Below are 12,355 nucleotides of genomic sequence, written 5' to 3' on the forward strand. Positions count from 1 at the left end.
TTTGAAGTATAGTCAAACCTCTTTAGGACGAACACCAAGGGACCGACGATATTTGTTCGCAATAACGGGAGTTCTTCTTATCCGTATGTTATACCCAGTGAATACACAGTGATTTATCCAATGGAGTTACGAATACTAGTTCTTCTTGAACAAACATTTGCCTTATCAGTCGGTTCTTCATAACGAGGTTTCACTGTAGTTATTACAGTACTGAAGTAGCTACATATACAGTTGAAATCCGAGCTCAAGTACAAAGCTGGCACCCTGGACCAGCTCCGATTACATCGCTGTATTTGCACGTGTGTACGGTCCAGCGGAATTTACACCACTTCCGAAGGGTCAAGCTACATTGCAGTCCTAGGGCATTAACTATGCACTTTGCGTCGGCCATCATCTACCTCTACCGTACAATCATGCACAAGTGCACTTGAAACGTGACCTAGTTCTAGATGTAAACGGCTAAACAAAAACAGTGCAGTTCAATTAGACTACAGCATACGTACACCATCTTCAGTGTTTGCAGCGCAGGAGGAATACACATGATGTAGTCGGCTCGATCCAGGCGAAGCTCATTCAACCGAGCCATGATCGTGTCAATCACCTGACGGAAAAATCATTTCAAGCAAAAATGAGAGCAATGAACGCCAATCAGCCAGGCACCATATACTAGGGAACTGCCATGCTGATACAAGAGAGAGAGAGAGAGAGAGAGAGAGAGAGAGAGAGAGAGAGAGAGAGAGAGAGAGAGAGAGAGAGAGAGAGAGAGAGAGAGAGAGAGAGTGAGTGAGTGAGAGAGAGAAAGAGAGGGAGGGAGAGAGAGCGAGAGAGAGAGAGAGAGAGAGAGAGAGAGAGAGAGAGAGAGAGAGAGAGAGAGAGAGAGAGAGAGAGAGAGAGAGAGAGAGAAAGAGGGAGGGAGAGAGAGAGAGAGGGAGGGGGGGGGGGGGTGGAGTAAATATAGAACTCACCCTGGCATCCAGCCTGTAGGCAACCTGGCCCACAGCATCGAGAGCATCGCACACAACATTACTGAACTTCATCGGTGTCAGGCACAACATCACATTTGACACTAAAAACAGAACACACATACACACATAATTACATTCACATGGAACATAAATGAACAGGTACTCTGATTTACTGCAAGTACACAATACTGAATTCTGCTTCCAATAGACTTTGCTGTGACTGTATGCTTTCTCTACTGTATAATATGTTGCACAAATAAGGTTTATATTTATTTCTATCAGTACTACCATTGCCTCGATGTCCTAATTCAAATGTGGAGGTTTCCAGCACTAGGGCGCCCCTCACAGCTGATGGCTATAGGAACAGCAACTGCTTGTGTTTGTCTCCGATCGGGCAATGTTTATCCTATCGCAAAGAACTATAATGGTATCCCAGGAGAGCTGAGTGAAAGATCTTTCCAGCGGTGCGCTGTTTGTCAGAACCCGTTACCGCTCACTCCTCTTTGAAGTGGGAAAACGAAAATGAGAAGTGATATGGTCAACAGTGAGTGTGTGTTCAGCAGAGGGAAACAGTCCCGGCAACCATAGTGAAGGCAGCGGCAAACCAGCTTACTGTTGATGAGTAGCTTGCCACCGCCGCGAGTCAGTCTACTGGTGAACAGAGGAGGAGCCTCAAGTGGCATTTTAGTCGGGTCAATGAACTTCGTGATCTGCACACACAACGCACACACACACACACACACACGCAGTAGAATAAGCGCACGTGATCCTTACAGAAGCAGGCATCACCAGGCTGCAACTGCAACTGCGGAGCAAGACACAAGGGTACATGACTGTATACAGAAGTCCGCGTAACCGTTCGGAACTGGAGATCATTTCAACACACCGAAGTGTGTGGTAAACCTCCATGTGACAGACGTATAACACCTGCTTGAAGTAGACTAACAAAAAGACACGATTTTACACAATAAGAGAACTTTCAATGCAGTCTGAACTGTCTGAACCTTTCACAATATGAAAATTGATGTGGCTGGGTTTTCCTAGGTGGCCCTGCATGCATTTTGCAGTCACAATTTGCTGAATCAAAATGGATCAAAATGGTAGGAAACAATCTTGCTTCACTAAAAAAATTCAAATTACCCACCGCTCAAAAATTACAATGTCAATGTAAAAAAAAAGAGCTGACATAGTTTTTATCCCTGCGCAGGTCCGTGCTTTCACCATCTTCAGGAAGTTTCAACACAAACATCTGACTTCAACCAAAATGATAGTGTGCAGGGCATCAAGCAAGGAAAGAGAGTTCATGATGAAGCAGAGAATGTTGGGAGAGGAAAGCAGGAGAGACACACGACAGGAAAGAGAAGTTCAACTCACACTCGTGTCTTTAAACACCGCTCGGGCTGGGTCCAGAGCAGGATCAATCTGAAGCAAGGAGACAGCAGACAGCGGTGACAAGGACAGGGCCATTTCCTCCAGCTCACCACTCATCACAATCATTCGTTATGTACAAAGTACAGTCGAGCAGTGTAGGCAAATCATAGTGCATGCACAGCATGTACAATACCACTGCAACACCCTGAGTAAACTTATCCAACACTGAGCAGCCAGACAACTGCACTACTTACGTGAAGACATTGGTTGTCAGGATCAAAAGTGAACGCATTTGCCCATCTAGTCATAAGGCACAAGACAGCACGGCATGACAAGCACACACAGACCAGTGTTACACAGCAAACCTTTCTGAAGTTTCATACCGACAGCACACACCGCACTGCACTAACAGGCCCACGATCACAAGCAGCAACCTGCAAATCAGCAGGTATCCGCTGTCACGTGTACACCCAATTCGGCAAAGCAAAGTAGGGCACAGTATTAGTAAAATAAAAATCTGCCCTATTAGGCCAAGTAAAAAAATTGATTGTTTATCGTCCGCGCCCGCCCCAAATTTTCACCCTCCCCGCCAAATTATTTTATTTTTTAATACTGGTAAATGTACTGTATGTACTGCGGTCTACAGCCTCTAATCAGCATGGCCGTAGATTTTCGAAGGTCAAGTCCACAGACTGAACCATAACTTAGTTGCTATGGGCTTGAAAAGTGAAATTGATCATAAGCTGCCTGATTTTCTTCGTTTTTTCTACGTAACGTTGGTTGTTCCACTTTCCATTATCCTCTGGGGTTGCGAACACCTGCCCTACAGCCATAAATGCATAATAAAAAATAAAATTAAAAACCTCCCGTCCGCCCCGATTTCTCGGGAAAATCTGACGATAAACAATCAATATAATTATTTTACATGGCCTTAAACCGGACACCTTTGGTGCAGCGGAAACCATCCTGATATGGCAGGATTCCGCTTGATCCAGGGATGCACGTTCGATCCACAGCACTTTAGTGCATGACAATGTGTGCGGTGAATACAGGATTGAGCATGGTACAGCAGGGTGAAGCAAACCCATGTTTGACTGTAGTATGCTACATGGGAAAGAAGCCCCAAAGTGTGAAAAGACAACAGCCATGATAAGTCAACCAGCAGAGGAAGACCCTCTCTTCATTGGAAAACATGGCGAAGTGTGAATGAGAGAAGGGAGAACAACAAGTGAACAGCACATTACTTATACAACCAAGGCAACATCTTACTCTCCATTGAGACGACGGAATTTGCCGATGTGCATCGTGTTCATCACAATCTGACTGAGTGCCTGTTGACAAGGACCGGCAGATGGATGGACAGATAGGGAAGCAGCCACACACACACACGTGCGCGCGCCCACACACACACACGCGCGCGCGCCCACACACACACCCGACAAAATTTCGACTTTAATAAACAAGCTTGCAACACAAGGGTCTGGAATTTTCGCTCATTTTCCATTTCCACAGTTGGTGACCTGCCGGGTATGCGGACTCATAAGATTATTTCATTATTTCTGTCCCTAGTCACCAGCACCATTCAGCGTTCTCTCCTAAGTCCTAACATGCTTAGATGGCTACGTAGTGCTAAGCTCTCTCCAACAGGAAGGTGTAATCCTCGTTTCTTTTTGTTATCCACATGTTTTCCAGTATATATAGTAGGGCTGTGTTAAGCTTTGTGCTGGTCTGGCGCGGCAATTTCTAGGACGCAGTAATCGATATCATAATCGATAATCGAATCGATACAAGTGTAGGTTAACCGATAGTTGAAAAGTTTAATCGTTTCACCCCTAATTAAATTATCATTGTAGAAAGCTTCGCAGTTGTAAACGAATGAATATTCGTTCGTTCATTCGTTAACAGAAAGAATATTCGGATAGTCCATATTCGTATTCGTTTCACCCCTAGGAACCATACAAGAGCCCTGGCCAAGACCCAGACCTGCAAATCGTATGGCTGGCACAAACTCACACAGACACATATAGACAGACAGAGACACGCTGGAGAAAAGAGTACATACCCGCATGGTGTAATAACTGTGGACATAGTGTTTCCCACTTATTTCACCCTCGCCTTCCGATACCATGTAGTTGATGAAATAGCGGATTGGGAGCCGTGACATCTCATCGGGCATGTCATAGTGTAACTGCTCAAAAATCTTGTACAACTTTTCAATACCCTCCTAAGAGAGAAGACACCAGTAAAAGAGAAGAACAAAAGATCTGGACTGTGTGTGTGTGTGTGTGTGTGTGTGTGTGTGTGTGTGTGTGTGTGTGTGTGTGTGTGTGTGTGTGCGTGTGTGTGTGCGTGTGTGATTCACTGGCCAGAAAAGCCGCTCCAATCAGCTGTGTGGTGTAACGTTAGACCAGGCTAAAATAGTGGCGGTCAATTCATCAGCCCTGCAAGCTGTTGAATGGTGTAATCCCAGCACAAGTTGCTATGTCTAACATAGCTGTTCGCTATCATCGCTTCCGCGATGGGCATGTCTGAGGTGTGTGTGTGTGTGTGTGTGTGTGTGTGTGTGTGTGTGTGTGTGTGTGTGTGTGTGTGTGTGTGTGTGTGTGTGTGTGTGTGTGTGTGTGTGTGTGTGTGTGTGTGTGTGTGTGTGTGTGTGTGTGTGTGTGTGTGTGTGTGTGTGTGTGTGTGTGTGTGTGTGTGTGTGTGTGTGTGTGTGTGTGTGTGTGTGTGTGTGTGTGTGTGTGTGTGTGTGTGTGTGTGTGTGTGTGTGTGTGTGTGTGTGTGTGTGTGTGTGTGTGTGTGTGTGTGTGTGTGTGTGTGTGTGTGTGTGTGTGTGTGTGTGTGTGTGTGTGTGTGTGTGTGTGTGTGTGTGTGTGTGTGTGTGTGTGTGTGTGTGTGTGTGTGTGTGTGTGTGTGTGTGTGTGTGTGTGTGTGTGTGTGTGTGTGTGTGTGTGTGTGTGTGTGTGTGTGTGTGTGTGTGTGTGTGTGTGTGTGTGTGTGTGATTCACTGGCCAGAAAAGCCGCTCCAATCAGCTGTGTGGTGTAACGTTAGACCAGGCTAAAATAGTGGCGGTCAATTCATCAGCCTTGCAAGCTGTTGAATGGTGTAATCCCAGCACAAGTTGCTATGTCTAACATAGCTGTTCGCAATCATCGCTTCCGCGATGGGCAGGTCTGAGGTCTGAGGTGTGTGTGTGTGTGTGTGTGTGTGCGGCGAGCGCACGTGAGAGAGATAGAGATAGATAGAGATAAGTAAATAGATAGATAGATAGATAGATAGATAGAGAGAGAGAGAGAGAGAGAGAGAGAGAGAGAGAGAGAGAGAGAGAGAGAGAGAGAGAGAGAGAGAGAGAGAGAGAGAGAGAGAGAGAGAGAGAGAGAGAAGGGAGGGGGAGAGGGAGAGAGAGAGAGACACACACACACACACACACACACACACACACACACACACACACACAGCAACGCTGCAAATTCTGACCTGGTTGAGAATGTCTTGGTACCCAATACTGAATTTGCTGCAGTCTGAAATGAGACGATGTGCAGTTTCCTGTGAGACTTTGACTGCGTTCACCAGGATTTGGCGGTAGAACTGGAGAAAGGTCACAACAGACATGGAAACAGATCGATGACGCGTGCATAGGAGGGCAGGATACGCACAATGCCAATGGCAAGAATTATAGATTACGGCAAGATTCCAGGACAGGGTGACACTGGTGTTCCTGCCGAGGCCTAAGCAAAACAGTCAGGCATTCGGTATCATCCGGTAGTCGCAAAGGGACTTGAGCGGCACCGGAACACAATGGAGTGGGAGTGATTGGTCCAAATGTGGCTAGACCACCCGCACCAATTCTGCCGCACGTGATCCCGACTAATAGGGCTTGAAAGTGATGACGTCAAAACGGCCAGGGAGTAGTAAGTTGACATCAGATTTCTATTTTTGGATCCACTAAGGTGTGACTTTGCTATTGCCTATGTATGTGGGTGCATAGCAACCCACTCATGTCGCATGCAGGTGTGACTTTTATTTCGCCACCAGTTGTAACCCCGCCCCCAGTAGCCAAATCAGTCAGTTTCACTGGCTACATCACCATGCTGTGGGTAAGACCGCTTGAAATGTGCTTGGATCCATACAAAAACTGGATCCAAGTGGATCCAGTTTTTGAATTTTTGAAATTGTTGCTATGCTGTGACGTACCACTTTCAAGCCCTATGGAAAGATTATTATTATTTTATGATCTGTGGAGGTTCAGGTATGTTGTTTATACAGAGTCTTGTTGGACCTTGAAGAATGTCTAAACATTGCGCAACCGCCGAGACTAGCATCTCATAAGTTCCTTCGCAGTGAGCACACGTCGAACAAGTATCCTCAATTTCCATGGGGAGCAATAACACGGACCGTAAAAATCCGTAAATAAGGCGAGACCAAAATAAAATCGAGATTCCCGGGCAGGACCCATGTGAAATTGGTGCGGGCGGGCGAATTTTTATTTTTTATTTTTTTTCCTATGACTGTGTGTATGCGCATATGCGCATGCCATGCCGAGCTTTTTTTTACAGTATTTTTTAGTAATTTTTATTTTTTTATTCAAATTTCACAAAAAACAGGCAAGCGGTTTTAAAAAGAAAAATTGGCCTTGGCTCCAATTTGGTGCGGGAGGGCCCGGGAATCACATTTTTTTTGGTCTCGCCTAAGTACATACTTACGGATTTAGTAGTCGCACCCGCACTATAGTCGCACCCGTACTAACTTCCGGGCGGGTACTAACTTTCGGACCTGACTTGTGTGTAGTGGAGAAGTCATAGCGCTGCATGTGCGAACCATACACTTATTTCGGGCAGTATGTTTATCGGGCTGAACTTGACTTCAACAGACAAGTCAAAGGGCAAACGGACTATCACGGTAACCAGGCGCGTGCCCCATATGGGTTCCTGGGTGCCCGGAACCCCCCCCCCCCCCTTTTCGCTCAAAATGCAAGATTTTGCTTCATTTTTTGAAAATTTTCCCGGGGAGGCCCCCCGGAACCCCCCCCCCCCTTGAAGGGCACCGGCGCACGCGCCTGGTAACCCTACAAAGCAGCTACCACCTCGGCAACCGTACACATTGATTCACGTGGACACAACACTGTAAGAGCACACCTGGAAGCGCCATTTCTCATTGATCTACTCAACGGATGGACACAGAGTGTGCAGCTACAGGCACTGGCGGGCACAAACGAGATTTTGGTGCAGATCCCTCTGGGATCACGGTTAGGGCAGGCGTACTGCAATGACCACTCAGAGCGGTGGACAACAAAAGAAACTCTCGGGCCTGATGGCTCAGCAACAAGGAATCAGCCTACATATCATCGGTGAAGATGCAATGAGAACAGTGCGCTGCAGACTTACAAAGTGAGCAAGCGACTTGGCAGTGCGCTCCGGATCCATCAGCATGAAGATCAGATCGGTGTAATAGGCATCGGGTGAGTAGTCAGTGTTGTCTAGCACTGGATACGCAAACACACACACACACACACACACACACACACGCACACGCACACACGGATATAACTAGTGAATAAAACACTGCCCTAGTGATACAGAGCATTTTTGGAGGGAAACGCACTCTCAAAAAAAGCAGAGCCTACTCCATGCACAGCTAAAATCCTTTTGTTCAGGATTCTGGCTGAGGATGATGTTGCCATGCTCGTCACCAGTGAATCCCTGTACTATTGTTGAGTGAATTGTCCCATCAAGGCTACTACTGTTGGCTACTGTACAAGTACAAAGTTTCGTTTGGAATTAATTTTCGCTATATTAGATAGGGGGGGGGACGAAATAACTATCGTTTGTACCAAACAAAAGAGACCCCTTCTGAACGTTCGGGGTGACAGACCTCGACCAAAAACGAAATTTAGTACGTAACGAACCTGCTGGTGGAGTGATCTAACGAAAGATTTCGTGAACGAATATTTGTACTTATACAGTAGTAAACCTGGCAGATGGACAGCACGGCCGAGGGGAAACATACCATCCGGGTGGACAAGGATATCACGCACTGTCATCTGCTTCTTCTTGATGAAGTCGACCATGCCCACCTCAAACTGATTGACGAGCTGATCAATCTGCAGGAGCAGTCCATCACAAAACACAACGACAGCCGAGATCAAGACGAGCTCGGTTTCAACACCACTCAGCATCCATTCAGATCAGACTTAGCATGCAGATCTAAAAAAGAAAGAAAGAAGGAAACTGGTAGTGAGTACTGCCTGTGCCTCCAGTGTCTGCGGTGAAAGGAAGAAAACAAAAGGAAAGCAACGGCGTAGTACGGATGTACCTCTACAGTGCACAACCCATGCAGCATAAGAACTATAGTACAGCAGTGGCAAATGGCAATCGAGTTGAAAAAGGCACAACAAACCTTCTACAGCACCAACAGCAGTTCACATTGACGCAACAGCAGTCAGTTCATGCCCCCTTCAAGCAGGCATTACAACGCACAACAGCAGCCAGTTCATGCCCCCTTCAAGCAGGCATTACAACGCACAACAGCAGCCAGTTCATGCCCCCTTCAAGCAGGCATTACAACGCACAACAGCAGCCAGTTCATGCCCCCTTCAAGCAGGCATTACAACGCACAACAGCAGTCAGTTCATGCCCCCTTCAAGCAGGCATTACAACGCACAACAGCAGCCAGTTCATGCCCCCTTCAAGCAGGCATTACAACGCACGGGGTGTGGTAAGGTCACCGAGAACTGCACCACTTACAAACTTGGAGATCTTGCCGACATAGGTGGCATTGGCCTGCCGCGCTGTTATGTTCAACTGGTCGACTTTGACAAACAAGCAGGACTCAGTAGGCTGGAGGGAAGCAGATGCACCGCGCGCGCGCGCGCGCGCACACACACACACACACACACACACACACACACACACACACACGCAAATATAGAATCATTGGCAGCCCTGGCAAGCACAGAAGTTGTCCAAGAGAAGGACTCGGCAATACGACCAACTGCCCCTCAGTCATGTAGCTTGTAAGCAACGTGTGCACCGTACCACAACAACAGCTAACACTCACAGGGTTCAATGCGTATTAAAAGGTAGCCGCTTACATTCGACTCAAGCCACAGCTCTTTTTCAAAGCAGGCCCGGAACTCAGCCCGTGTCATGTAGTTCTTGGCACGGAAACGGCTCTGTATGACAAGAAAACGGTGAAGGAAAGAAACCAAGATAGGAATTAGCAAATGGAGAAAATTACCTGAATATGATACAACAAAGGAATGCACCCGAACAGAAAATACTGCACTTGCATAATGCCGCCATGACTCAACAAAAAATTTGCCGGGTCCCATGACTTGCTCACTTTGTACAGAGCTGAGCTGAGCTTGAGCTCGCCTTGCTCCTTGTCCCTACAGCTCTCCAGGAAGTCAAAACTCATAGAAAGGGGAACTGGAAGCCAGTGCTATAAGTTCCCAGCCATCGTGCATGGGTGCCGGAAGCAATATTCCATTGGTCCGGCTTCGCCAGAAGGGAGTACCGTACTGGCAATATATGTTGCCGCGTAACGCGTAACGCAGGGGGTGCGGCGTAACGCGCGACCAGGCTAGTGCCAGGCGCGTGCACCGTATGAGTTTTTTGGTGTCTGGAAACCACCTTTTTTCGGGCAATCTTGCCAAAAGAAAAGCGTGTAGTACTGGATTGGTTATCGATCCTGCAAACGTATCGATCGACGGGCAGTTTACAGTACAGTGACTATGTCCTTATTTCGAAGTGAGAGAGAGTTGCTTTGCATGCAGTTCGAAAAACATTATTCTCTTTTTCTTCAGTGGAGAGTAGCCACGGAGGGATCGATCTCTAGCTCTGGTTCGCTCCTGGATTGGCGATGACGTTCAAGAAATCCGTTTTGTCTCGAAATTTGAGTCAAGCACGCGCGATGCAAGTCAGTTCAAGGATATGATTGACGATATCTCCTGCCAAACCGTTGACTCAAATCAAGATCGCCACAGCCTTTCGTTCTCGCTCATGTGCGCAGCAGAGATGTTCGTCAAAAACGTTGTCGACTGGAAGACGTAAAAATGTGCGTCCATGATCCACTTGCGCTGCTTCAGAACGAAGCGCTGCTCCGGCCGCGACTCAAGGACGCGGGGCTTCGCTTTTCTTCCGCGAGCTTCCATCGAAGCAAGGTCCATAACTCTCTATTGAAATCATGTGGAACATTGCCAATACATGCTGAAAACTTCGTCATAAGAACAGAAAGAAAGAACCGTCGAATGTAAGCAGTGTTTTGATGAAACAAACAAGCCTGGAGTGGACTAGTGAAGTACCATACTCCATAGTCTGATAGACATAGTGTTATTATCGACTGTAGTGTAGCCTGGACGGCTAGGCCTATCAAACTTTTACGTGTTCAATAATTATGACAAACATGTATATGAGTACATTGACTTTTGCACCCTCTTTGCAAATGCTTTTTGAAGTGCTGGTATGTAAAAGGTAACCCGTTTTATCCTGCTATCGATTATTCATGTACCAACATTTTCATGTAACCGGCATCGTCCCCTCCCTCCATTCCTCTTTATTCTTATTTCTGTCCTTTCTACCCCTGTACCTGGTTCCCTCTCAGACGCGTTTGTGCCGGCATGATCTGATGATAGCAGTCGGACGAGCCCCGCATCTCATCAGCACCAGTGTTCATTGGTGCCCTGCACCCCTGATCTTGAGTCCCCCCCCCCCCCCCCCCTCCCTAGATCCCTCCTCCCTAGCCGGCTGCCCTCGCCGTTATCTCCGAAGGGATGTTCGGGGATGCGCATCTGCACAAAATTCATACATAATTATACAATGGGGCCCCAGAAAAAAATTACCAACTCTAGAAACCCCCCTTTCAAGACTCGGTGCACGCCACTGAGTGCGACAAATTTTCGTTGCGTTCATAACGCGCGTCCTGCGGGGTGCGGCGATCTTTTCATTGCAGTTTGCACTGCAAAGGCTGAAAACTGTGAAAGCACGTGTACCGCGTGGCAAAAAAAGGACTGCGGCAATATAGAAACCTGTGTAACGGCTCCTGTGCGACTTTGCATGTAACGCCCTGCGTGCGGCAAACATGTGCCAATGTAACGCTTCATGGCCTCACTGCGGCAACATATATTGCCAGTACGGTAGTAGACGGGGGTCCGGGGGACCTCCCACAAAAAGGAAATTTCGGGGGGAAATCAAGCCACATCGTTTCGACTGCTTTTATGAGGTTATCGGCAAAATGGAGATGAAAAGTGTACATGGTTTTCAGTGAATCTCTGGAGAAAACCCTTCTATTACTCCTTGTTATCTCATTTTCACTTTTGTACTAAATTTGACAATTCTTCATGGAAGGTCTGTGAAAGACTAACATGGACCATTCATAGAACTAAGTTGAACTCGTAACATGTTGTCCTTCTCCTTTTTGATCATTCATAGAACTTTTCAGATCTTGTTCAAATAGCAAAATTAGACAACAGGGAGTAAAATAAAAGAGGGGTTTTCTCCAGAGATTCACTGAAAAACATTTTCAATTTTTATCTCCATCTTGCTGAAGATCTTGAAAAAAGCCGTCTTACTGGCCTCCAATACATCAGTAACAAATAGGAAGAGACAGAGAGAGCAAATAATTTATGTGAGTATCTCTGTACACGCATGAGGTAGCAAATACTGGCAAAACAACGTATCCAGTAGCCATTACCTCGCAGTTGCTGTTGTCGATAGACTGATCATGAAAGTCTTGACAAAGGTAGGTCAATTCTGCAACATTTAGCCACTCAGAGGAGTCGAACTTGGCAAAGGGCTGCGTCCGCTTGATAGCCTGGAAGTGTCACGATCACACCGTGTGCAGAGAAAACAACGACGACACCACCACCACCACCACCACCACCACCACCACCACCACTTTTTTCAAACCTCTTATTGGCGATGGTGCCATCGTGAGAATAAAGAATTCAAAAAAAAAAAAAAAAAACAACAACAACAACAACAACAACAACAACAACAACAACAACAACAACAACAACAGC

General features: G+C 46.7%; 1 protein-coding gene across 1 annotated transcript in view; it reads right to left on the minus strand.

Annotated features, from left to right (window-relative positions):
• The window catches only part of LOC135815093 (uncharacterized), a 42,251-nt gene that overhangs the window by 20,521 nt on the left and 9,375 nt on the right, over positions 1-12,355 (minus strand). Inside the window, exons 8-20 of the mRNA XM_065328334.1 lie at positions 12,028-12,147; positions 9,428-9,508; positions 9,081-9,173; positions 8,344-8,437; positions 7,722-7,819; positions 5,815-5,925; positions 4,399-4,560; positions 3,606-3,667; positions 2,591-2,636; positions 2,340-2,387; positions 1,579-1,675; positions 966-1,066; positions 504-601 (exon numbers count right to left, since the gene is read on the minus strand). Coding sequence (XP_065184406.1) covers positions 504-601; positions 966-1,066; positions 1,579-1,675; positions 2,340-2,387; positions 2,591-2,636; positions 3,606-3,667; positions 4,399-4,560; positions 5,815-5,925; positions 7,722-7,819; positions 8,344-8,437; positions 9,081-9,173; positions 9,428-9,508; positions 12,028-12,147 — 1,211 coding nt within the window. The remainder of the gene's footprint in view (positions 1-503; positions 602-965; positions 1,067-1,578; positions 1,676-2,339; positions 2,388-2,590; positions 2,637-3,605; positions 3,668-4,398; positions 4,561-5,814; positions 5,926-7,721; positions 7,820-8,343; positions 8,438-9,080; positions 9,174-9,427; positions 9,509-12,027; positions 12,148-12,355) is intronic.

The sequence above is a fragment of the Sycon ciliatum genome, chromosome 4 (genome assembly GCF_964019385.1).
Source record: "Sycon ciliatum chromosome 4, ocSycCili1.1, whole genome shotgun sequence".
Taxonomy (NCBI): Eukaryota; Metazoa; Porifera; class Calcarea; order Leucosolenida; family Sycettidae; genus Sycon; species Sycon ciliatum.